The sequence below is a fragment of the Eptatretus burgeri genome, chromosome 6 (genome assembly GCF_056783735.1).
Source record: "Eptatretus burgeri isolate ZD-2024b chromosome 6, Ebu_testis_v1, whole genome shotgun sequence".
NCBI classification, from domain to species: domain Eukaryota; kingdom Metazoa; phylum Chordata; class Myxini; order Myxiniformes; family Myxinidae; genus Eptatretus; species Eptatretus burgeri.
Window position 1 is genome coordinate 51,832,064 of NC_140966.1, and position 20,837 is coordinate 51,852,900.

The window sequence follows — 20,837 nt, forward strand, 5'->3', positions numbered from 1 at the left end:
CACTCTCCCGCAATCTGACCCAGGTATGTTACCCCGTGGTTTCCCTCCTATCATCAATTATTGGGGGTCCCGAAGGCTTTGCCCCAAGCCCGTCATTCGGTGAGCTGCCCTGCGAAGGGAAGCTGCACAGGAGGTACTCCCACGGAGTGGGTTTTCAGATTTTTTTTTGCGTTTTTGTGATTTGCGGAATGAAGGGTTTGACGGTGGCCGGAGTGCAAATCCTGCCACCAACCTCCTAATAAAAAAGTAACCCAACTGCAGGAGGACGTCCGCAGACACAGTTGGGCACTAGATATGGATGGCCGTTGGCTCACAAGGAGCTCCTCCGCCCTTTGACAGGTTTTGTTTTTAATCCTGCTGGGTGTCCATATTCAAACACCCTCCTCACCAGAAAACCTGGTGGGGGAGACGGTTTAGTCACCGACAACCCGACCATGGAACAGGTTAGTACAGGTTTACATGGTACCTGTAAGCAGGTCACAGATCTAACCTGACCTGACAATGACACAGACAAAACAAAATGACACAGACACAATGACACAAAAGCAGACACAGAGCAGAGTTATCCTGATATAATTATTGTACACTTAAATTAAGCGAGGACAGGTGCCATGACACACACACACACACACACACACACACACACACACACACACACACACACACACACACACACACACACACACACACACACACACACACACACACACCGATGGAGAAGAGTTAATGAGAAGAAAGAGGAGAGGAGATGAGGCGAACGGTCTTTCAATACCTTGCACGATTGACCGACCGCACCACCAGTACGTTTTGGGGGGGATGCACCACTGGGCGGTACCTCCCTGACAGCTGGCGCGTCATCTCCCACTTTTTGGCACTTCAAGAAGCTCAGCGTCGATCCAGAGAATGGGGCGCAACCGACAGGCGTGAAGGAAGGACTTTGGGCGGAGTCAGAAGACAGTGGGTGGAGGAAGGCAGAGTCTGAAGCAGTGGGCAGATTGGCAGACAGGATCAGGTGGGTGAGTGGATGGGTGGAGTCAGTGGCAAGGCGGTGAAGAAGGCGGAGTCAGCAGGCGAGTTGGTGACGAAGGCAGAATCAGCAAATGAGGAATGCTGAGCAGGAAAGACGACGACAGACAGCCCCGCGACCCGTCCTTTCATAGACCCTGTGGTGCAGGCGGGGGTGATGACCCGAAGCGGTGTCCACCCAAATCGGGCACTCTGCTTGGGCCCCGGCCAGCACACGGCCCAGCCGTGATGGCCAGAAGTGGCTCCACTTTACTTCCGGCCAAATGGTTCCAAGCTGCAGAATCCTCTCGCTCTGAGCACCGCGACACAAATCGTCCTGCCCCTAACTACCAGGCCATCCACGGTGACCGGCGCTCAGCGCCGGTCAATGCGCTGCCTGTCTAAGCCATGCGGCCCGAGTCATACAGCATGCCTCTGCCTGGCTGCAGCCTCGCTGGGCGGAGAAGCGAGAGGACGTTCGCCGTCCGCGGGAGACACCCGTGGTCAGCGAAGACCGATGGTGAGATGCTATGGTAACACATGCGTAGACCCGAACAAGATGTGTGCCACTCGTGCCCTGCTCTGTGTGCGATAATAAACTACCCCTGGGCTGCGTGTGGGTCCGCTGCCATTGAGCATGCGGTCATTTATCACAGGCGGTATGGTGTGCGCGGCACCAGCCCTGATCTGTGTCATTTGTGCCCTGCTCTGTGTGCGATAATAAATTACCCTGGGGCTGCGCATGGGTCCGCCGCCATTGAGCATGCGGTCATTTATCAAAAGCGGTGGTGTGCGTGGTGCGTGGTGCCGCCCTGATCTGTGCCAGGAATTGAGAGAAAAGATTGGATATAATTATTAGATGTAGCCTTGGTTTGAAAGGACAGACATAATTATTAGATGGAGATTCGGATTGAAGAAGAAGATAGATATAATTATTAGACTCAGAAATTGGTTGAAAAGAGTGCGCCACGTGCGTACTGTACGTTGTTAGCATTTGGTGTGTTGTTCCTTCTATTTCCTCGGCATGGCATTCCTGTAGCGCGCCGTCGTGTTGGTTACCCTTCCTATCTCTTCTGCCCAATGGGTGGAAATTACGTCTGTGCTGCACATGTTCCAAGCGGTGTGGGCGCTTGGTGTTTTGTTCCTTTTGGTCTTCTGTGAGGACGTATTCTCACAGCGAAGGGTGCGGCCATAGTTTTCTACAGGTGGGTGTCCGAGCGTCGTGCCTGGCGGCCTTCGCGAGGACCCCTTCTCATGGCGAAGGGCGTGGCCGTGGTTTTTACAGATGGGTGTCCAAGCACAGCGCCCGCTGGCCCTCGCAAGGACCCATTGCTTGCATTTACCTCAGGAATAGAGAAAAAATATAGGAATGAGTTCAGAGATATAATCAGACCTAACTATGAGATTCACACGACACACTCTACCGTTTTTTTTTTTTATTATTATTTTTTTTTGTATACCTTGGTCGAGGCTCGTATGAGAGCTAACACACAACTCACAGCAAGGAGGCATGAGACAAGAGGGGCGGGAGTGGAAGGGACAAAACAGTGGGGAACAGACACATTAGGTGAACTGTGGAAGGGAGAGGGATGGGGATGGGACGGGGAACATGGCGAAGAGAAGATGGACATTACAGGGACTTTCAGGAAGGAAAGCAGGAGAATTGAAGGAAGTGGGCTTGGGTGGATTATCGGGGGTAGAAAATATCGAGGATTTGGATGGGGGAAGATAAGAGGTGGTGGTGAACAGCTGTTTTGAAAGCCTGGAGGGAAGAATGGGAAAGAATAGAGTGAGGAAGTTTATTCCAAAGGCGGGAAAAAAGAGGAATGAAAGAGTGAAGATGAGTAGTGATTCGTGATTTTGGTAGTTTTACCAGAAGGGGGTTGTTGGCGGACCTTGAGCGCCCTGTGGAAATGTGGTGGGGACAAATCGCAGAGAGAGCAGGGGGGGCAAGGCTGGAGAGGAGTCGGTAGAAGACAGAAAGACCACCGACCAACCTGCGGTGATTGAGTGAGAGGCCCAAAGACTCAGCTTCATTGCGGGAGATGCCAATGATCTTAAAAGCCCTGGTTTCGACAGCGTGAAGTGGAGAAAGGTGGGAGGCAGGAGCACCAGCCCAGAGGGGAGAGCAGTACTCCATCAGGCTATGGACAAAAGCTTTGTAAGAAGTCAGGAGCTCAAGAGGGCCGAGGAAGGACTTTGCACGACGGAGGATTCCCAGTCGGCGACTGGCTTTTGAGGAAAGGTTAGAAATGTGACTTTCCCAGGAAAGGTCATGGCAGATAGTGAGACCCAGAAGCTTGAAAGAAAAGACTTCTTCCAGAGGATTGTTGAGAAAGTGGATGGGGGGGTTTTGTAAACGGTCCTTTCGAAGAGACATAGTGAGAGTGTGAGATTTGTGTGGATTGAAAGACATGTTCCACGTGTTGGACCAGTTTGTGATTTTATCCAGATCTGCAGTGAGCGAAGAAGCTGCTGCTTGCCGGTCTGAGGGATGACAGATGGTACGGCAGAGGGTGGAGTCGTCGGCAAAGAGAAATAGAGGATTTTCCAGAGAGTCCGAGAGATCATTGATGAAAACCAGAAAAAGAACAGGGCCCAGAACGCTACCTTGAGGAACTCCAGCCTGCACAGGAAGAGGGGATGAAAGAACTCCATTTAGGGCCACACGTTGACTGCGACAGGAGAGGAAGTCTGCGAGCCATGAGTGGAGATGGCCTTGAATACCATGGGAAGAGAGTTTGGTGAGTAGGGCAGGGTGCCAGACTGTGTCAAAAGCACGTGATATGTCCAGGGATACGGCTCGGATTTCCTGTCTGGCATTGAGGACCTCCATCCATTGATGGGAGAGCAGAAGCAGCATATCCAGGGTAGAGTGGCCTGGTCTGAAACCAAATTGATGATTGGAAATCAAGCCATTGGAGAAGAGGAAGGATTTCATATCTGAGGCGATGATGGATTCCATCACCTTGCTGATGATTGGGAGAAGGCTGATTGGTCTGTAGTTATAGGGATCTGTTTTTGCACCTTTTTTATGCAGGGCAGTGATGTTAGCAGATTTCCAAGCAGATGGCAGATGACCTTGGGCAAATGAGAGGGTGAATAGAACAGAGAGAGGGTGAGCAAGAGCAGAAGAGCAGGCTTTGAGGACACGTGGGCTGATGCCGTCTGGACCGGTTGCAGAATCTGACTCGAGGTTTGAAAGCAAGCTCTCCACCTTGTCAGGAGAAAAGGATACAGAGTCCAGGGACAGTTGGGTGCGACTGGGTAAAGTGGGTAGAGATAGTGATGGGTTTAGGACACAAGATTTAGCTGCAAACACCGAGTTTAGACATTCAGCTTTATCACGTGTGGAATCAGCAGTGCGGCCATTTGAGGTAAGGGAGGGGATGGAGGGGGAACATACACCAGAAACAGATTTGATTAAATGCCACCAGGATTTTGAGGAGGGAGAGAGGTTTGAGAGTTCAGACTTGAGATGAGAAAGATGTTGTTTTCTGGCTCTCCTGAGGGTAGATATACACTTGTTCCGAGCTTTGTGGAAAGAACTGAGATTGCCCTCAGTTGGGTTTGCTTTCCATGAGGCAAAGGCAAGTTGTTTCAGGACAACTGCCTCGCCACAAGCTTCAGTAAACCAAGGGCGGGAGGAAGGGTAAGACAACTGAACACGAGAGGGGATAAATCTGTGCATGAGTTTGCACAGATTTATCCCTGTGCACTCTACCGTTTGACCCATTAGACAAGAAGGAATGGACAATATGAACGTATATTAATGAAATAACTGTCTGGGGACCACTGTATGTTGGATGCTATTGCCTTGGAGGGATGCGGTTCCCAGAACTGCAACAATATATATATATATATATATATATATATATATATATATATATATATATATATATATATATATATATATATATATATATATATATATATACACACATATATATACACACACACAGGGTGTCCCAAAAAAATGTACTCACTCTTTAAATGATAATAATAAATGCTTTGTTTATTGACTTAGAAACAACATTAATGGTTAAATGTATAAATGGATAAATGCATGTTTTCAAATGTTCAAACTGACGACCATCACGTTCCAAACACAGCTGATAACGCGGACCAATGGATTCAACAGCGTTACGAATCATTTCATTTGGAACTGCAAGACATTGTCTTTCAATTTCCTCTTTCAGCTCATCGACTGTTGCCGGTTTTGAGCCGTAACCCTTATCTTTGAGATATCCCCATAAAAAGAAGTCCATTGGAGTGAGGTCTGGGGAACGCGCAGGGAATTGAACACTACCTCTTCGCCCAATCCATCTGTTCGGAAAAATTGCTTCGAGATAGGCCCTTACATCACTGTGGTAGTGGGGAGGTGCTCCATCTTGCTGAAAGTAAATCTCTTCGTCACCAAATATCTCTTTGACACGTGGACCGACGGATTCCTGCAGCAAGTTTAAGTAAACATCCCCAGTGACAGTTTGGTCAAAAAAGAATGGCCCGAGGATGCCCCATGCTGATATCACGCACCACACTGTAACCCCTGGTAAGTTTAAATGGTGTTCCATAGTAACATGCGGATTTTCAGGAGCCCAGTCGGTGCAATTGTGTCGGTTAATTGAGCCATTTAACTTGAAGCTGGCCTCATCGCTCCAAACAATTTTGGATGGAAATGCTGCATCTTCTTCGCATTTGCCCAGGTATCACTCACAAAATTCAGCTCTCCGGTCAGGATCGTCTTCATTTAGAGCATGGATTAATTTTGGAATGCAACTTTTCCAATTAATTCGCTTCAAAATGCGATGGGCGCTTGATTTTGGGATTGCTGTCTCACGAGCCATTTGTCGTACAGATTTCCGTGGGGATCGGTGGAGGGTTTCCAGCAATTGATTTTCCTTTGCGGGGGTGGTTGATGACCGTGGTCTTCCTGAACGCTCCTTATGGATGTCATGCACAGTTCCATCTGTTTCAAACTTATCTCGGATGTGAGCAATGGGGCGTCGCGTTGATGGATCTTTGTGAAAATGTCTTCTAAATTGTTTTTGCACTTCTTCTTGCGACCAGGGTTGCGTCAGGAAGAACATCCGGCGTAAAACATGTGCCAAATCACTATGCGGATCATACGGATGATCCGCTGTGGCGACCCATAACGGGAGCAGCCGAAAGAAGAAGAAGAAGATATACATATAAAAAGAGAAAGAGAAAGAGAAAAGATATATATATATATATATATATATATATATATATATATATATATATATATATATATATATACACATATATACACGTTGCGAATTCGCGCCCCGCCGCGTGCGAATGACCGCGTGTAGCCAATCGCGGCCGCTTCGCCCACCGAACGTGCAATTCAGTCGTGACCCTCTCGGAACAACGCCAGGAGCTAGTCACGGGTGGGGGTTTAACCTCACCACAACTCAGTCCTCATTCTACCCGCGCGAAATAGGGTCCGATCACCGAATGGTCGATTTACCTAAGTAGCCGCGCGGATAGCGTACCGAGGAGTTGGACCACGCCACAGGTCAACTCCGGACACGAACCGCTTCAGCGGCTCGTTCTGTGCTCAGGGATAACCGAGCGGAGTTATCGTCGACCTTGATGGTTCAGATTAGTTACCTGGTGTTTTAAACCCACTATTAATCCCTTACGTGATGCAAGATGGAGATTCAAACAAAGGAAAGGACGCAGAGAAACGGGGAACAATTGGACCAGCACATTTATTCCACGCCACACGGCAGCACGGAAGGCACGTATATAACAGTCAAGCAAGAAAACACAATAAAAGCAAGCGAAGAGACACACGCAGATCTACCACCGAATAATGCAATTCACACGGCAACATTTAAAACAGTTCTACTTCACCAGACTGGCGCCACACACACACGTTTACACAGAACCCAAAAGAAATGGAAGTCGCGACTTCCCTGAGCGCGTCGAGTCCTTGGCGACCGTAACTCCGAGTCCCTCCAGCGTGGTCCACTGGGTTCGTGCCTCGCGCCTGCACGTGTCGTCCTCCCGACAAGAACAATCACCAGGGACCAGGTTCGACGACCCGTGGCAATTCGATGACCTGCGCCAATTTGACGACCCTCACCCGACCACGACCAGACCCGAACGAACGACAGAACCTCAACCTCTTCCTCCGAACGAACGAAACCAAGAGCAAGGACTCCCCAACAACGCTCGACAATTCTCATTCAGGGACAAGGGAACAGGGACAAGGGAACAGACGACCAGGGACTCTCTTCGCCCACGCCTTTTGTAGGGTCGGGCTCCGCCTTTCGCTCCGCCCCGTTCTTGGCTCCTCCTTCCTTCGAGACGCTTCCAGAAAATGCCTCGAAGGGGGGCATTCCTCTCCCCCGGCCGCGTCACACCGCGCATCCGCCAATCGGGAGAGGACGCGCCACCCCCTCCCCCTTTCTCATCAAGCGCGGGGAAAATGGCGGGAAAACCCCACAGGCGTTGTTGGTTTTCTTCTCCACGCGCCGTACGACGAGGGAAGGAAGATTCGGCGGGAGATATTTGCGTGGGCGTTTTGGGCGGGAGATCTTGGCGGGAGATATTTAAGCGGGAGTTTTGGGCGGGAGATCTTGGCGGGAGATATTTAAGCGGGAGTTTTGGGCGGGAGATGCCCCTTTGCACCCTTGTTGCTGCTGCCACTCCACTCCTTTCATCCGTCCCACGGAGATCGTGACCGCACGGTGCTCGTTGAATGGCGAGTGGCGAAGATGGTGGTAGCGTAGTTGTGGAAGGTGGTGTCGTGGTGTGAATGGCGTGATTGTTGGTGCCGTGTAGTGAATGGCGTGATCGTTGAGATGTTGGTTGTGGCGATGTTCATTGTTGTTCTTGCACCAAAATAACGACAGCAAAAGAAAAACGACTAACTGAAGAATCGCAGCCCGAATGGTTCACATATATTCCCTCGACACAACGGGTTTGGGCTAACTACACATGAACTTACCGATATATCTCACCTGAGGACCCTTTATGGTGTATTGCGAATTTCCACAACCGTAACAATATATAAATATATAAATATATAAATATATAAATATATAAATATATAAATATAAACATATAAATATATACATATATGTACACATCAGATGCACCTCCTGACTGTTATGGTGAGCAGGCATGAATAATGTCTCATACGGTAAAATTGCATAATCCGCAAAGAACAACCATCCATCTGCCACCCAGACGATTGTTCCCATCTAAATGCCACTGAGATGATTAATACATACATACATCTAAGGGAAATATACCTTGTCCGGAAAAAAATAATCCTTTCCAAGAATATTTTGTCAGTATTTCAACTTAAATGGACAAAGCTTTGACGAGCAGCAAGTTATTATCCAATAGTTTTTGCGTCCAACAATATATTCTTGCAAGAGCAAGGTGTCCTCGTAATAGCTGTTTAAAATGGAATTAATGGGATCAGATGCTAACGGCTACTGACACTGAAACGTTTAATCAAAGCTCGGTCCTGCCACCAGCATTTTCTCGTCCTACAATGACTAAGATTCACCGAATAGCTTGTACATGAGACAAGGACGTAAAACATCGGGCCAATGAATGTAGAGACACGGGCTACTACCTTGTTTTTGCTGAATATAGACCAATACTTGGCCCACAAGGGAATCCATGTCATGCTTTCATTCGGAATTGAAAGTCACAATTTTCCTCAACAAGGATATTTAATTGTTACATTGTTTGTATGAATTCATAAAATGAACTACGAATGAGCTTAACATCCATTATTATCCACTCCGGTGAAAAAATGATTGCGTTCAAATATGAAGCGGTGCCTTTGTTTCAAAAACAACCTGTCCTGGGTTCCATTTTCACTGACCAAAATTAGCCAGTTTAGAGTGCTGCAATATAGAGCATGCAGGACATCAAGCCAATTGTCATGCCGAAAATATCCCGTGGTATCTTTGGAGAGGATCGGCCTTTGGGGTAATCACGCACAGATGTATTTCAAATTATCTGAGCACCAAGTACCTTTCCTGGTCCACTCATACCATTCACTTTACATGTGGCACAGGAGTTTACCCCACATGCTCCACGATGACCCCGACCCCTTCAAAAACTTAAACCACATCTTGTGTGGCCCGTGATATGAAAGAGCCATTATCGCTAGATTCTCACCCCACAAAAATCATGTGTCACCCGAAGGTCATCATGTGTTTCCTTGTGTCCCACTCCAGTGACATTGAGAATAGCTGAGGCATTTGTCACGGGTGACTTTTTTGTGAGTGATTGCGTAATCAGATCGGCTCCATCGATCCCCCTCCTCCCCCCTCTCAACACTGAGCTGCACCCACTGTAATGCAAACTCTCCTTCATGTTTCCAGAGGAGCTGAAAGAATGCTAATGCTATCATGAACATAATTTGATGATGTCGTCCCCTTTTCAGTTTAAATGTACTTACTTTATTTAAATCCAAAACTTCCATTCTTTCTCCAAGTCTGCATTACGGCTAAGGACCAGAGCTGTTTATTTCAATTGAATGCAGTAAATTGCTCATCATTTGCAATGTCTATGTTATTGTTTTAATAATTAGCACCATACACACTTGAAACATTCACAGGACAAGAGGGTTCCATTAAATTTAACAAAGCAATGATAATAATAACTAGAGTTGCTAGTAATGATTAAGAAGGCTTCCAAGTAGTCACATGAAGATTTGAAAGAAGAAAACGTGAAACACCTTAAAATTTAGCACTTTTGAAAGTGGCGTAACTACCAACTAATAAAAAACTGTTTTCTTGTCTAAAAATGACATCAGTATCTCAGTTGCTGAGGACGCCATTTATTTTGGTTGTCAATTAAGGATTCAATGAAATAAATAAAGGATTTAGTTGGGCCCAATCTTGTTTCTCATATCTGTAAATAAATAAATATATATATATATATATATATATATATATATATATATATATATATATATATATATATATATATATATATATATATATATATATATATATATATATATATATACACACACACACATATTTGAGTTGTGTGCGTGTGTGTGTGTTTGTTCTGATTTGCCGACCACAACTTTTGACCCACGGGGCTCAAAATTGCCATGAAGACTGTTCACTCCCCCAGGGTGGTTATGCATGATAATCCTCTGCACATAATCTACACCCTTTCACCCATGGGGCTCACTCACACTTGGCATAAAGGATGTCTGCTCCCTCAGGATAGTTTTGCACTTTGCCACATCTCCTCCCACAACCCAAATCACCCCCCTACTTTGTGTGTTTATTCTCATTCACCAGCCACACCTTTTGATCCACAGGGCTCAAACTTGCCATGTAGACTGTTCGCTTCCCCAGGGCGGTTTTGCACTTCAAACCTCCCCACAACCCCCATAACACCCCCCCCCCCCAACAAACACACCATGTGTGTTCGTTTACATATAACAGGAACACTCTTTCACCCATAGGGTTCACTCATACTTGGCATGACGCTGCATTTATTTCCCGGATATACCAAACAATGCGTGTGAAATTTCGCACAAATGCCGATACTGGAAGGAAGATCACACAGAGTAGCGGAGGCACATGACTAATATAGGTCGCAGCACCTCATCTGCCACATGCATGAAACGGACTTGACTGCAGGAGACACTGGAAGATACTGCAATCGACTTGCATGTACACGTGAGCAAATGGCAAGGACGTGGGCTGCAAAAACAATCGAGGCTATCTCTGCCCTGAGAGAATACATGAGTCAGACCAGGACAAAGAAGCAAGAAACTAAGTGTAACCTAAAAGGCAGCTCTAGCCTATGACAGTATCAGCCCACTGGTCTCATGTTTTGTGGGTGAGATGGACAAGGAATGTGCTAGCTGTTCAACTTTGAAGTGGATGCCTGAAACACCTGGTCTCTGTTGCTCCAAAGGCAAAGTCCTACTTCTTCAAGCACCTCCACAACCTCTCTCCACCAGCTACTTCTTGCTCAAACAACCAATTCAAAACACTTTCTCACCAACATTCGAGGATATAACTCTGAATTTCAAACGGGATAGTTTGGAAGCAAGGAGATTAACCTTCAACATGGCTGGATTCCAACGTTCACCATCCAGGGTCAAGTTCATCACCGGATCGGAAGTTTATGTCCAATCCCCAACGAAGATGCGAGCTTTGCGCAACTTTACTTCTTGGTTGAAGAGGAGGTGAAAACCCAGTGCAAAATATTTCCTGGTCTGAAGCAGCACATCATCCATGACCTACAGGAGATGTTGCACAACTGCAATGTCTATGTAAACAGCCTCAAGATGGCCATGGACTTCATGACTGACTCAAGCAACAGAGACGACAAAATTGTCATCAATGTCGATTGACGGACCAGTACTGAGCATGAGAGGCACATCAATGCTCCTAAATGCAATGAGGTTGCCATTCTCATGAGAGATATGGAGCACGGCAAGCGTGACATTGTTTTACATCACAGATAAAGCTTCCTCCATTGAATATGCGAGACCCACAGGTCCTATGATCCTCTCCAATATCCACTCATGTTTCCAAATAGAGAGGATGGCTATACCCTCCAGAGTCAATAAACTCATGCTCAGTTCAAGGTGTCCACCATGAAGTTCCACTCTTTTCTGCTTATATTTCAACATAATGGTGACTTCAACATTTTGCTGTGCTGCAAATGTCTATTCCGGCAGTTTTGTGTTGATATTGTCTATTCCCAAATGTCTATTCCGGCTGAACGGTTGTGGGGCTCTAAATTGGCATCAAGTGTGTCCAATACTCCATAATGGTTTTTACAGTTTGACATTCCCTCACCCCAACATCCCAAACCTCCCACAACCGCACCGATTTCCATCCTCAACCCCCAAACTCAGGTTCACCTGGGTGACAAGTTATCTCTCATCCATCCATCCATTAATTGGGACCATACTCCGTGCAGAGCGTTGGTGCTGCCTAAGCAGTCTCCTTGGCTATTGGGCACAATCCTGGACGGGTCGCCACTCGGACACAGAATATCAGCATGCTGGCACTCATTTTGCCGACCTCGGAAGGATGACAGGTCGAGTTAACCCCACCTGGTGTTAATTAAACAGCTGAGCGGGATTTGAACTCAGGACCCAAGGATCCCAAGCCCACCACCCGAACCATGAAACCAGAAGCCAACACCAGAAAGAAGTTATCTCCCCCACTCCACTTTCTACCCCCATGTTCCCTCCCCCTCCCCTCACCAATCCCCTCCACATCCCCCCCCCCCACATACTCAAATTTCCCAGAATGTAGAAGGGGTATTTCAGCTTTTGGTAAATAAACGACATCTCCGATGCTCTGGAACACTCACGCAACCTTTTCGCAGACTATTCCACATTCTGTCTTGCAGTACACCACCCCTCTGACAGGCAGACTGCTGCTGCATCACTCTCTGCTCATCCAAAATTGATTTGATGCCAAACTGTCAAATGGAGCATGTCTTTCAAGTCGAGAAAATCTCACATTCTTACCCCGTCACTCTGAGAGGGTTGGTCATTTGGATCATCAAAACTACCCATCTATCTATTATCATGGTGATCCACCGGAAAAAGTTCAGTTTCTTGAACTCCTATGTTTCACCATTAGCCGGGACCTCACAGCCCCTGAAGCCAGCCACAAACTGGGCATCTTCCGTCGCTCCAAGCCATTCCTTGAAAAATCAGAACTACACGCCTTATAAAGCTTTTGTCCATAACTCAACGGAGTACTGCTCTCTCCTATGGGCTGGAATCCCCACTTCACATCTGTCTCCCATCGATTCTGTGGAATATAAAGCTCTCAAAATGAATGGAAACCCCTGCAATAAGGCTTAATTAAGCACTAGGCATGTTGTTCTCACAATGCAAACAGGTTGGAGGCCTCTTTTTTTTTTACTGGCTCTCCTCTGATTTTGATCCCTGTACAGTTCTATTTCAGCCCTCTGACCCCTCCCTCAGCTCCTCCAAGGACCTACGTGTTAGTTCAGCAACCCTCCAAAAAATCAGGCCGACTGTCCACCGGCAACATTTCATCCCATTTGAGGAAATGCTTTTTGAAGGCAGTTCAATCCCACTCATCACTCCAGGGCTTCAATCTGGCAGTATACCCTCATTTCTTCATCCCTCATCCTGACACATGCTCTTTTCTTTACTCATTAACCCAATCTAATCCTAACCCTCTGACTTGCAGGCTTCTAGTTCTCCTGCCCTCTTCTCTCTCCTCTTTCCTCTTTTTAATGTCTGTTCATTCCCTTACTTGTTGCATCCACCTGTGGCCCCACTCTCAGCACATTGCCTTTTTTACCCACGGCCACCTTACTCTTTTGTGAGCCTAGATTTTGTTTTGAAACAAAAATAAGTCATGAGCCAAGGAAGAACTTTGTGAAAATGGTGGAATCATGGCGATTTGGCCTCACCACATTTCCACAGGGCGCTCAAGGTCCGTCAACAACCACCTTCTGGTAAAACTACCAAAATCACGAATCACTGCTCACCTTCACTCTTTCATTCCTCTTTTTTCCCGCCTTTGGAATAAACTCCCTCACTCTATTCTTTCCCATTCTTCCCTCCAGGCTTTCAAAACAGCTGTTCACCACCACCTCTTATCATCTCCCATCCAAATCCTCGATCTTTTCTACCCCCGATAATCCACCCAAGCCCACTTCCTTCAATTCCCCTGCTTTCCTTCCTGAAAGTCCCTGTAATGTCCATCTTCTCTTCTCCATGTTCCCCATCCCATCCCTCTCCCTTCCACAGATCTCCTAATGTGTCTGTTCCCCACTGTTTTGTCCCTTCCACTCCCGCCCCTCTTGTCTCATGCCCCCTTACTGTGCGTTGTGTGTTCGCTCTCATACGAGCCTCGACAAGGTATACAAAAAAAAAAAATCTAGTTTTTCACAATAAACCAACATCGTGCAGCATTTTCAGCTGATAACAGCACTTAATCTTGTGCCACTTTAATTTTCTATACACCTGTTTTACAAATAAAATTCAGGAAATCAATGGTTACTTACAAACGTACCCAAAGGGGCAAGTCGTCCAGCTGATTGATTTTTTAGAATACTTGGATGACAAAATGCTCTGAAGCACCGCTCTGGTCCTCATTCTAGGTGTGGATGTGTGGTGGGAGAATCGAGGAGGTTCCTTGTTCCAGGGTTGGACACGTCTTCAAAAAATTTCTTCCATACACCATACAGCCCGTTTCGGGATCAGGCTCCGTCATTCTGCAGGTTCGTCCTCAATCTTCATAAATTTATCCCACTCACTCCCCAGATCGTTCACCGCACCTGCCTTCCTTTTTCCAAAATGTAATATCAAAATTTCCAAATGTTTGTACGTTTTACCCTTTTTTCCTCTCTCTTCCATTTTGCATCTACATTCCTTGATGCAGTCACTTTGCTTCCCCTTTCACAAAGGAGTGCAACAGCAACACTTCAAACCTTTGTTTTCCACTCCCACTGCAGAACTTGAAGCGTGTAGCCGAGACATGGATGGACGATTATGCTGAAGTGGTGTACCGCTTTAAGCCAGCTTTGCGTGCTGCTCACTCGTCAAACGTCCCCTCTGAACGTATTGCTCTACAGGGCCTCTCCTGTCATAACTTTTCTTGGTATCTGTCTGAAGTGGCCCCTGAAGTCACAGAATACTTCCCCATCGTCGAACCACCCGCTCTCACCTCTGGAAAGGTGAGTGTTTGGATCCTATGGCGTGACCATTTGGTTCGGCAATGTTTCCAGGGTTTGAAATGATGCTCAGAGAATATAAAGTGAGAAAAATCTAAAAAAAAAAAAAAAAGTTAACACTTTCAATTATATGAATCTTTTCATTTCAATTCAAGTATGTAGCTGATCTGCTCTTCACTCAGTGTAATTAAATTCCCTCTGTCTGAGGCCTGCAATCAACTTTACATGACTTTTCAGCAGTCATGAACCTTGATTTGATAATACAACTTAAAAAAAAGAATATAAAGTAGCATTCCACTCAGCTTGTCACTAATGTGCTTACATTTTCCGACATTCGCCCAATTCTGCTCCTGGAAGGGCTATTTAGGACTGAACAAAAGTGCTCAATCGGTGAAATCCTGTAACAGCATGAAGTTAAATTTCCTCATCTATAAAGTCTGCTTAGCGGTTGGTGGTGCATGCAAGTTTTGAGCAGTCAGAATTTAACACCACAGTAAAGATTTCAAGAAGACATCCTAACATATAAGCAAATGAAAAGTGCTCTACAAGTCAAACAAAAGTTACCTTACGTTATCACTACCTTGACCAAGTACATCGGCCTGTTTAGCAGTCACATTTGAACTGATGGCTCATGATGCTGGGAACCAAATCCTACGAATATAGTGCAAATGTCCATCAAATCCTTGTAATACATGTTAAAATGCACTGATGTCTACTAATGTCTTTATCCTGCCTCAATAATGTACAAGCTTCTCCTCCATGAGCCTTACACGAAAAACAATGAAAACTTAAACATATATGAGGACTGGCGGGATAGCCTCGGCCCGAGAGGTAAAAGATATACACCTTGTCTGACATGCAAGCTTCAGCTTTGTGTGCTCCACTGTGTTAGAAAAGCATTTGTGTTGGTTATTGGCCGCAGAATGAGGTAATTTTATTATTAATCAGAATGAAACCAAGTTGTTTACCAAGGGGAATTGGTCACATGGTCATGTTCATCACAGATCAATGTTGCTGCAGATTCGCAATGTGGGAGCGCGTCGGTGCCTGTCAGCTTCTGCCTCTGGTATAACGTTGCAACGTTGCAAGCGAGGCCTGGTCTCGGAGGTATTTAAATAAAATAAAATAATAAAAGCACGCAGTGAAATACTTTTCTGACCTCCCACCTCATATTCTTTATATTCATCATCCTTTAAAACTCTGCTTGTTAATCTATAATAATTTGATACTAGCCCAGCTCAATTGGATCTCATATCTGAGCTGTCTGATCCTGAATTTGTTCTTCTGTGGCTTCAACTCAGAGTAAATATGCCATCCTGGTGAAGTGCTTGTAGTAGGTATTGCAAATTGGAGCATGCTATCTTTTGGATGAGGATGTACAGCCAGCTGTTCACCTGCAGGTAGTTTGTGGATGTTATAGATCTCACAGAATCTCTCAAAAAAATAATAGGCCATGATGATGATGGAGTAGCAAATGCAACACTTATTTAAGAAAAGATCCAGAGAGGAATGAGAGAACTATAGAACAGCAAGTTTAACTTCAGATGTCAGCAACTATCAGGGAAGCCTCTTTACATTGGTTGTATCCCCCTCCCCCCCCCCCACCATGGAAGTCGGGGGCCAAATCTTCCCTGCTGTCTGTATTAGTCAGGGCAGCACGCGGCCACATTCAGAGCATCGATCGCAGTCCCTCTTGTCTCTGTCTTCTCTTATTGTGTCGGAGTGGCGACCCGTCCAGGATTGTGCCCAATAGCCAAGGAGACTGCTTTAGCAGCACCAATGCTCTGCACAGAGTATGGTCCCAATCTCCTCCTCTTCTCTCCTGGGAGATCGATTGGCTGTCTCCATGCCACAAGCCTGTTTTAGAGAACTGTCTGAGGCTATACAACAACTTCAGTTGTGGGGTAGATGTTGAAGAAGTTAATGAAGGATAAGATTGGGAACCACATAAATGAATTTAAAGTAATTAAAGGTATCCAGCACAGATTTCGAAAGGGAGGTCATGTTTAACAAATTTATTGGCATTCTATGAAGCAGTTTCTCATTGGATGGAGTATTTCTCGACTTTCAGAAGGCATTTGATAAGATACCACATCGAAAGCTACGAGCTAATTTGAGGGCAAGTGGAGTGGCTGGGAGAGAAGCTAACTTGATTGGAAACTGGCGAAGTGATAATGGGTGTGAATGGGAGGATGTCAGGTTCTGAGGTCGTAAGAAGTACTGCACTGGGAGTCCTGTTCAGATGTCGAAGATTCTTTTCATCTGAACATTTGCTCCGATTATATAAACGACTAGCCTATCCTACCTATCTACCTACTAGAACCTATCCGTCGTTTCGCTGTTGGACCAATTAGTCGTCCTGTTTGCCAAAATTTTGCGTGAGAAGGAGAAGTAAAGGAAGACAAATTTACGCATGTCAAATGGAGCATGTCTTTCAAGTCGAGAAATGGAGCATATCTTTCAAGTGCTTTAATCATGTCATGGAGTCATAGAGTGCTTTAATCCCCCACCCCACTGACCATCCCCGTGTTCACGTCCTGCTGCCCCCCCCCACCTGCCCCCCATCCATCCTGATGTCCCTTCTCTCTAGAAATGTCTCACACACAATGACAGGCTTTGACAGCCCGTCTGTTTTTGGGGGAGAAAAAGGGAGGGGGGAGGAAGGGTTAGGAAAGGGGGATAAAGCCATCATTAAACCAGGTGGTTTAACCTTTAATCTGGGCAATGCTGAGGTCAATATGCTTTAACCTCAGCATTGCCCAGATTAAAAAGGAAACCAGGTGGTGCTACACAGTACACATTTACATAGAGTATTTAGCCCCCACAACCCCACGTGAGGCTGTGGCCACATAGCCTATGTTACCCCCCACATAGCTGTATTTGGACTCCAAGTTTGGAGTTTGTAACTTTAAAGATGTGGTCGCACATAAGGAGAAGGAGAAAGAGAGAAAGAGAGAGGTGGAGAGGTAGAGAGAGTGAGATATATATATATATATATATATATATATATATATATATATATATATATATATATATATATATATATATATATATATATATATATATATATATATATATATATATATATATATATATATATATATATATATATACACTGAACAAAAATATAAACGCACCAACCTAAATATCTAAGTCAAGATTGCCATTATGGGAAAATGGTCAAACCGATGATATGTTTGAGCAATGGTTCCTTTGTTTTGCTCAAGACAGATGTTCCCATTGAAATTGACCACTCTGAGTGTGTGGACTCACACGTTGATTAATCCTTCCCATGAGCACCATGGGGCTTGACAGAGTGATGGTCAGTGAGCGTGACCAGGACACAAACACTCCCTATAGCTTGCCCTATAAAAGGCCTCCCCAAAATGTGGACTGGTGCCAAATGTCAACATGCCATAGATGTCACAAATCTTGAGGGAGCGCGCCATTGGCATGCTGAATGCTGGGACGTCAGTACGGGCCGTTGCAGCACACTTCAATGTCCACCACTCCACCATTAGCCGCCTGAGAACGCGCCTCAGAGAGACTGGAAGCACCGTGAACCGCCCACATGCCCGGCGACCACGTGTGACCACCGCCGGTCAGGATCATCACATGAGGCTGCAACATCTCCGGGATCGACTCCGACCGGCCACGAGGACTGCCGATGAGACTGTCGGGCTGCATAACAGGCGCATTTCAGCCCAGACAGTGCGTAACCGCTTGAGGGAGGCCAAGCTTGAGGGAGGCCAACACCCGCTACTGACTGTGTGAACTCTGACAGTGACACCTCGGTTGTGTCGGCTGTTGTAGCGCAAAGACTGTCGCCAGAATTCTCAAGGAACTCTTTGAAATTTAATGCTCAATTGTCATGGATTCTATAACCAAATTGTTGTGAAGATTTAGTATTAATGAGTTCGAGGTAAAATAGTAACAATCGCTTGGTGGGTTTATATTTTTGTTCAATATATATATATATATATATATATATATATATATATATATATATATATATATATATATATATATTCATATTCGTCCTTGTGAGGAAATACTACTCTCACATTTGGGGAGGTTCCAGCTCTACATATTTACTTGAGAGTCGAGTCAAAAGCGATCTGACTTATCAACTCTCCCAATCTGACCTCAACACTCAACTTACTTGAATTATGCCACAATGTTGGCTCTCTTCACCTTTTCTACAGATATTAATTTGGTTCTTACTCCTGAGAACTGTTTGCTTGTATACTTTTGTCATTAGCTGCACTACAAAGTACTTGGCAAGCCGCTCGGTCACATGATTATTGTGTGGCCGTTCATGGTAACTCAAGGGTGGGTCGTTATGAGTTATCGTTTCTTTTTCTTCACCACTGAACTGTAATTCTTTACCTTCTCATGTCTTTCCTTACAGTTATTACAGATCTCTTTTAAAAAGGCAGGTTTTCCAGTTCCTCAAAAACTCTTCGATTATTTTCCTTCTCTTCGCTTCTCTGTTTCTTCAGCTCTTTCTTCTTTAATGGAAGGCCTCGCCTCGATGAGGGTGCCTTCGACATCACAACGTTAACTGATATGCCTCCACCCACATTATTACATCATTATAATACTTGGTACCAAGTTTGATTTAAATCCTTCAGCTGTTCTCAAGTATCACATTTTCACAATCACATGACCTCTGACCTCTTGACCCTAAAATCGAATCAGTTCATCTTTACATGATCAGACATACTTGTATCAACTTTGGTCAAAATCTAGTAACTAGTTCACAAGTTAGCGTGGTAACAGAATTTTTTTTTACCAAACAGGACCTCTGACCTTTGACCTCTTGATTCCAAAATCTAATCAGTTCATCTTTACATCATTATACATAGTTGTACTAAGTTTGACTTCGATCCCTTCAGCCGTTCTTAAGTTATCGCGGTAACGAAAACCTATCACAGTGGTGATGGGGAATACATGTTTTAGATTTCAACTTGATCGGACACATGAATAAGGCTCATTTGGGTGTGCATGGATGGGTTTGAGGGTAGAGGAGTAGCAGCTAAAATGCGAATCCTATCCAGGTTCCTCCTGATGACTTAATCTTTGTTTTTTGCTTGTTTGGGTCCCCTCTGATTACTCCAATGCAAGACTGTTCCTATTTGGTCTACCATTTGATTTGAATAATCATAAAAAAACGTCAACGGTCAGATGTCCAATCAAAGCGGGATGTCTTGGTATCCGTTTACTGCCAGCAGTTATAAAGTGGAAGTTCTCGTTTTGTCTCTTATTAATTACATAACACACCAGTACACAAACGCCACAAAATACACCACACAAAACAAGTCCTGGCGAGGGTCTGCAATCTTTGATTGCTCTTTTTCCAGTTGGTTTTTGTTTTCCTTGTGTGCGTGTGTGTCAATCTCCCCTCACAAACTCTGGTATTATTTGTGAACCTGCTGCCCTTTATCATTTAGCTCCTCCATGAGCCTCAACCCTTATATTAAAAAAAAATGCATTGAGATCGTCAAGTTACAAATTGGTGAACAAACTTTTCTTTATATCAAATTCGAACACTCACCTCATATTCGTTATCAGAAACATACTTTTTTGCCAAAGTGTTAATAATTGTAAATGATTCTCATGTGGTAGTGTGGTATTTGATCATGGAACTAGACAATACCGACTTCATATAGGGGGAGCTTGAGGGTCAAACGTTTCCACCATATCTGTCTATGTAATAAATAGATGGCTTCCGACATTCTCCATAAATAACCAGTCTAACCTTTAGTTTACCTTGTTATTCTTGGCCACACATCTGCTTGTTCCCCATACCACCCTACCATTCTCGTTAACCTTCCATCTTTGTTTAACCTCAATATCAGTGTAAGAAAAAGTCTTCAGTCTTTTATTTTAATCCCTCAAACTCGAATCAGACAAAACGTGTCTCAATTTACTCATCGATTACACTGGTCTGCATCATTTCAGAGGTCTAGGTTTTCTCAACAGTTCTTATATGCTTTTTGCATGCTGAATTTAGAAATGTATCTCATTTCGCTCAATCAGGTCAAGTTTTTTAATTTTTAAGGAATTTAATTTTTTTTTTTCTATCTCAATTTTAAGGAAAAAAAATAATCAAAATTTTTGTT

General features: G+C 44.9%; 1 protein-coding gene across 3 annotated transcripts in view; it reads left to right on the top strand.

Annotated features, from left to right (window-relative positions):
• Positions 1–20,837, top strand: part of LOC147024774 (polypeptide N-acetylgalactosaminyltransferase 10-like) — a 43,641-nt gene that overhangs the window by 16,820 nt on the left and 5,984 nt on the right. For all 3 annotated transcript variants that reach the window (XM_085885027.1, XM_085885026.1, XM_085885029.1), the window contains exons 9-11: positions 14,140–14,259; positions 14,494–14,715; positions 15,733–15,819. In XM_085885027.1, coding sequence (XP_085741153.1) covers positions 14,140–14,259; positions 14,494–14,715; positions 15,733–15,819 — 429 coding nt within the window. The remainder of the gene's footprint in view (positions 1–14,139; positions 14,260–14,493; positions 14,716–15,732; positions 15,820–20,837) is intronic.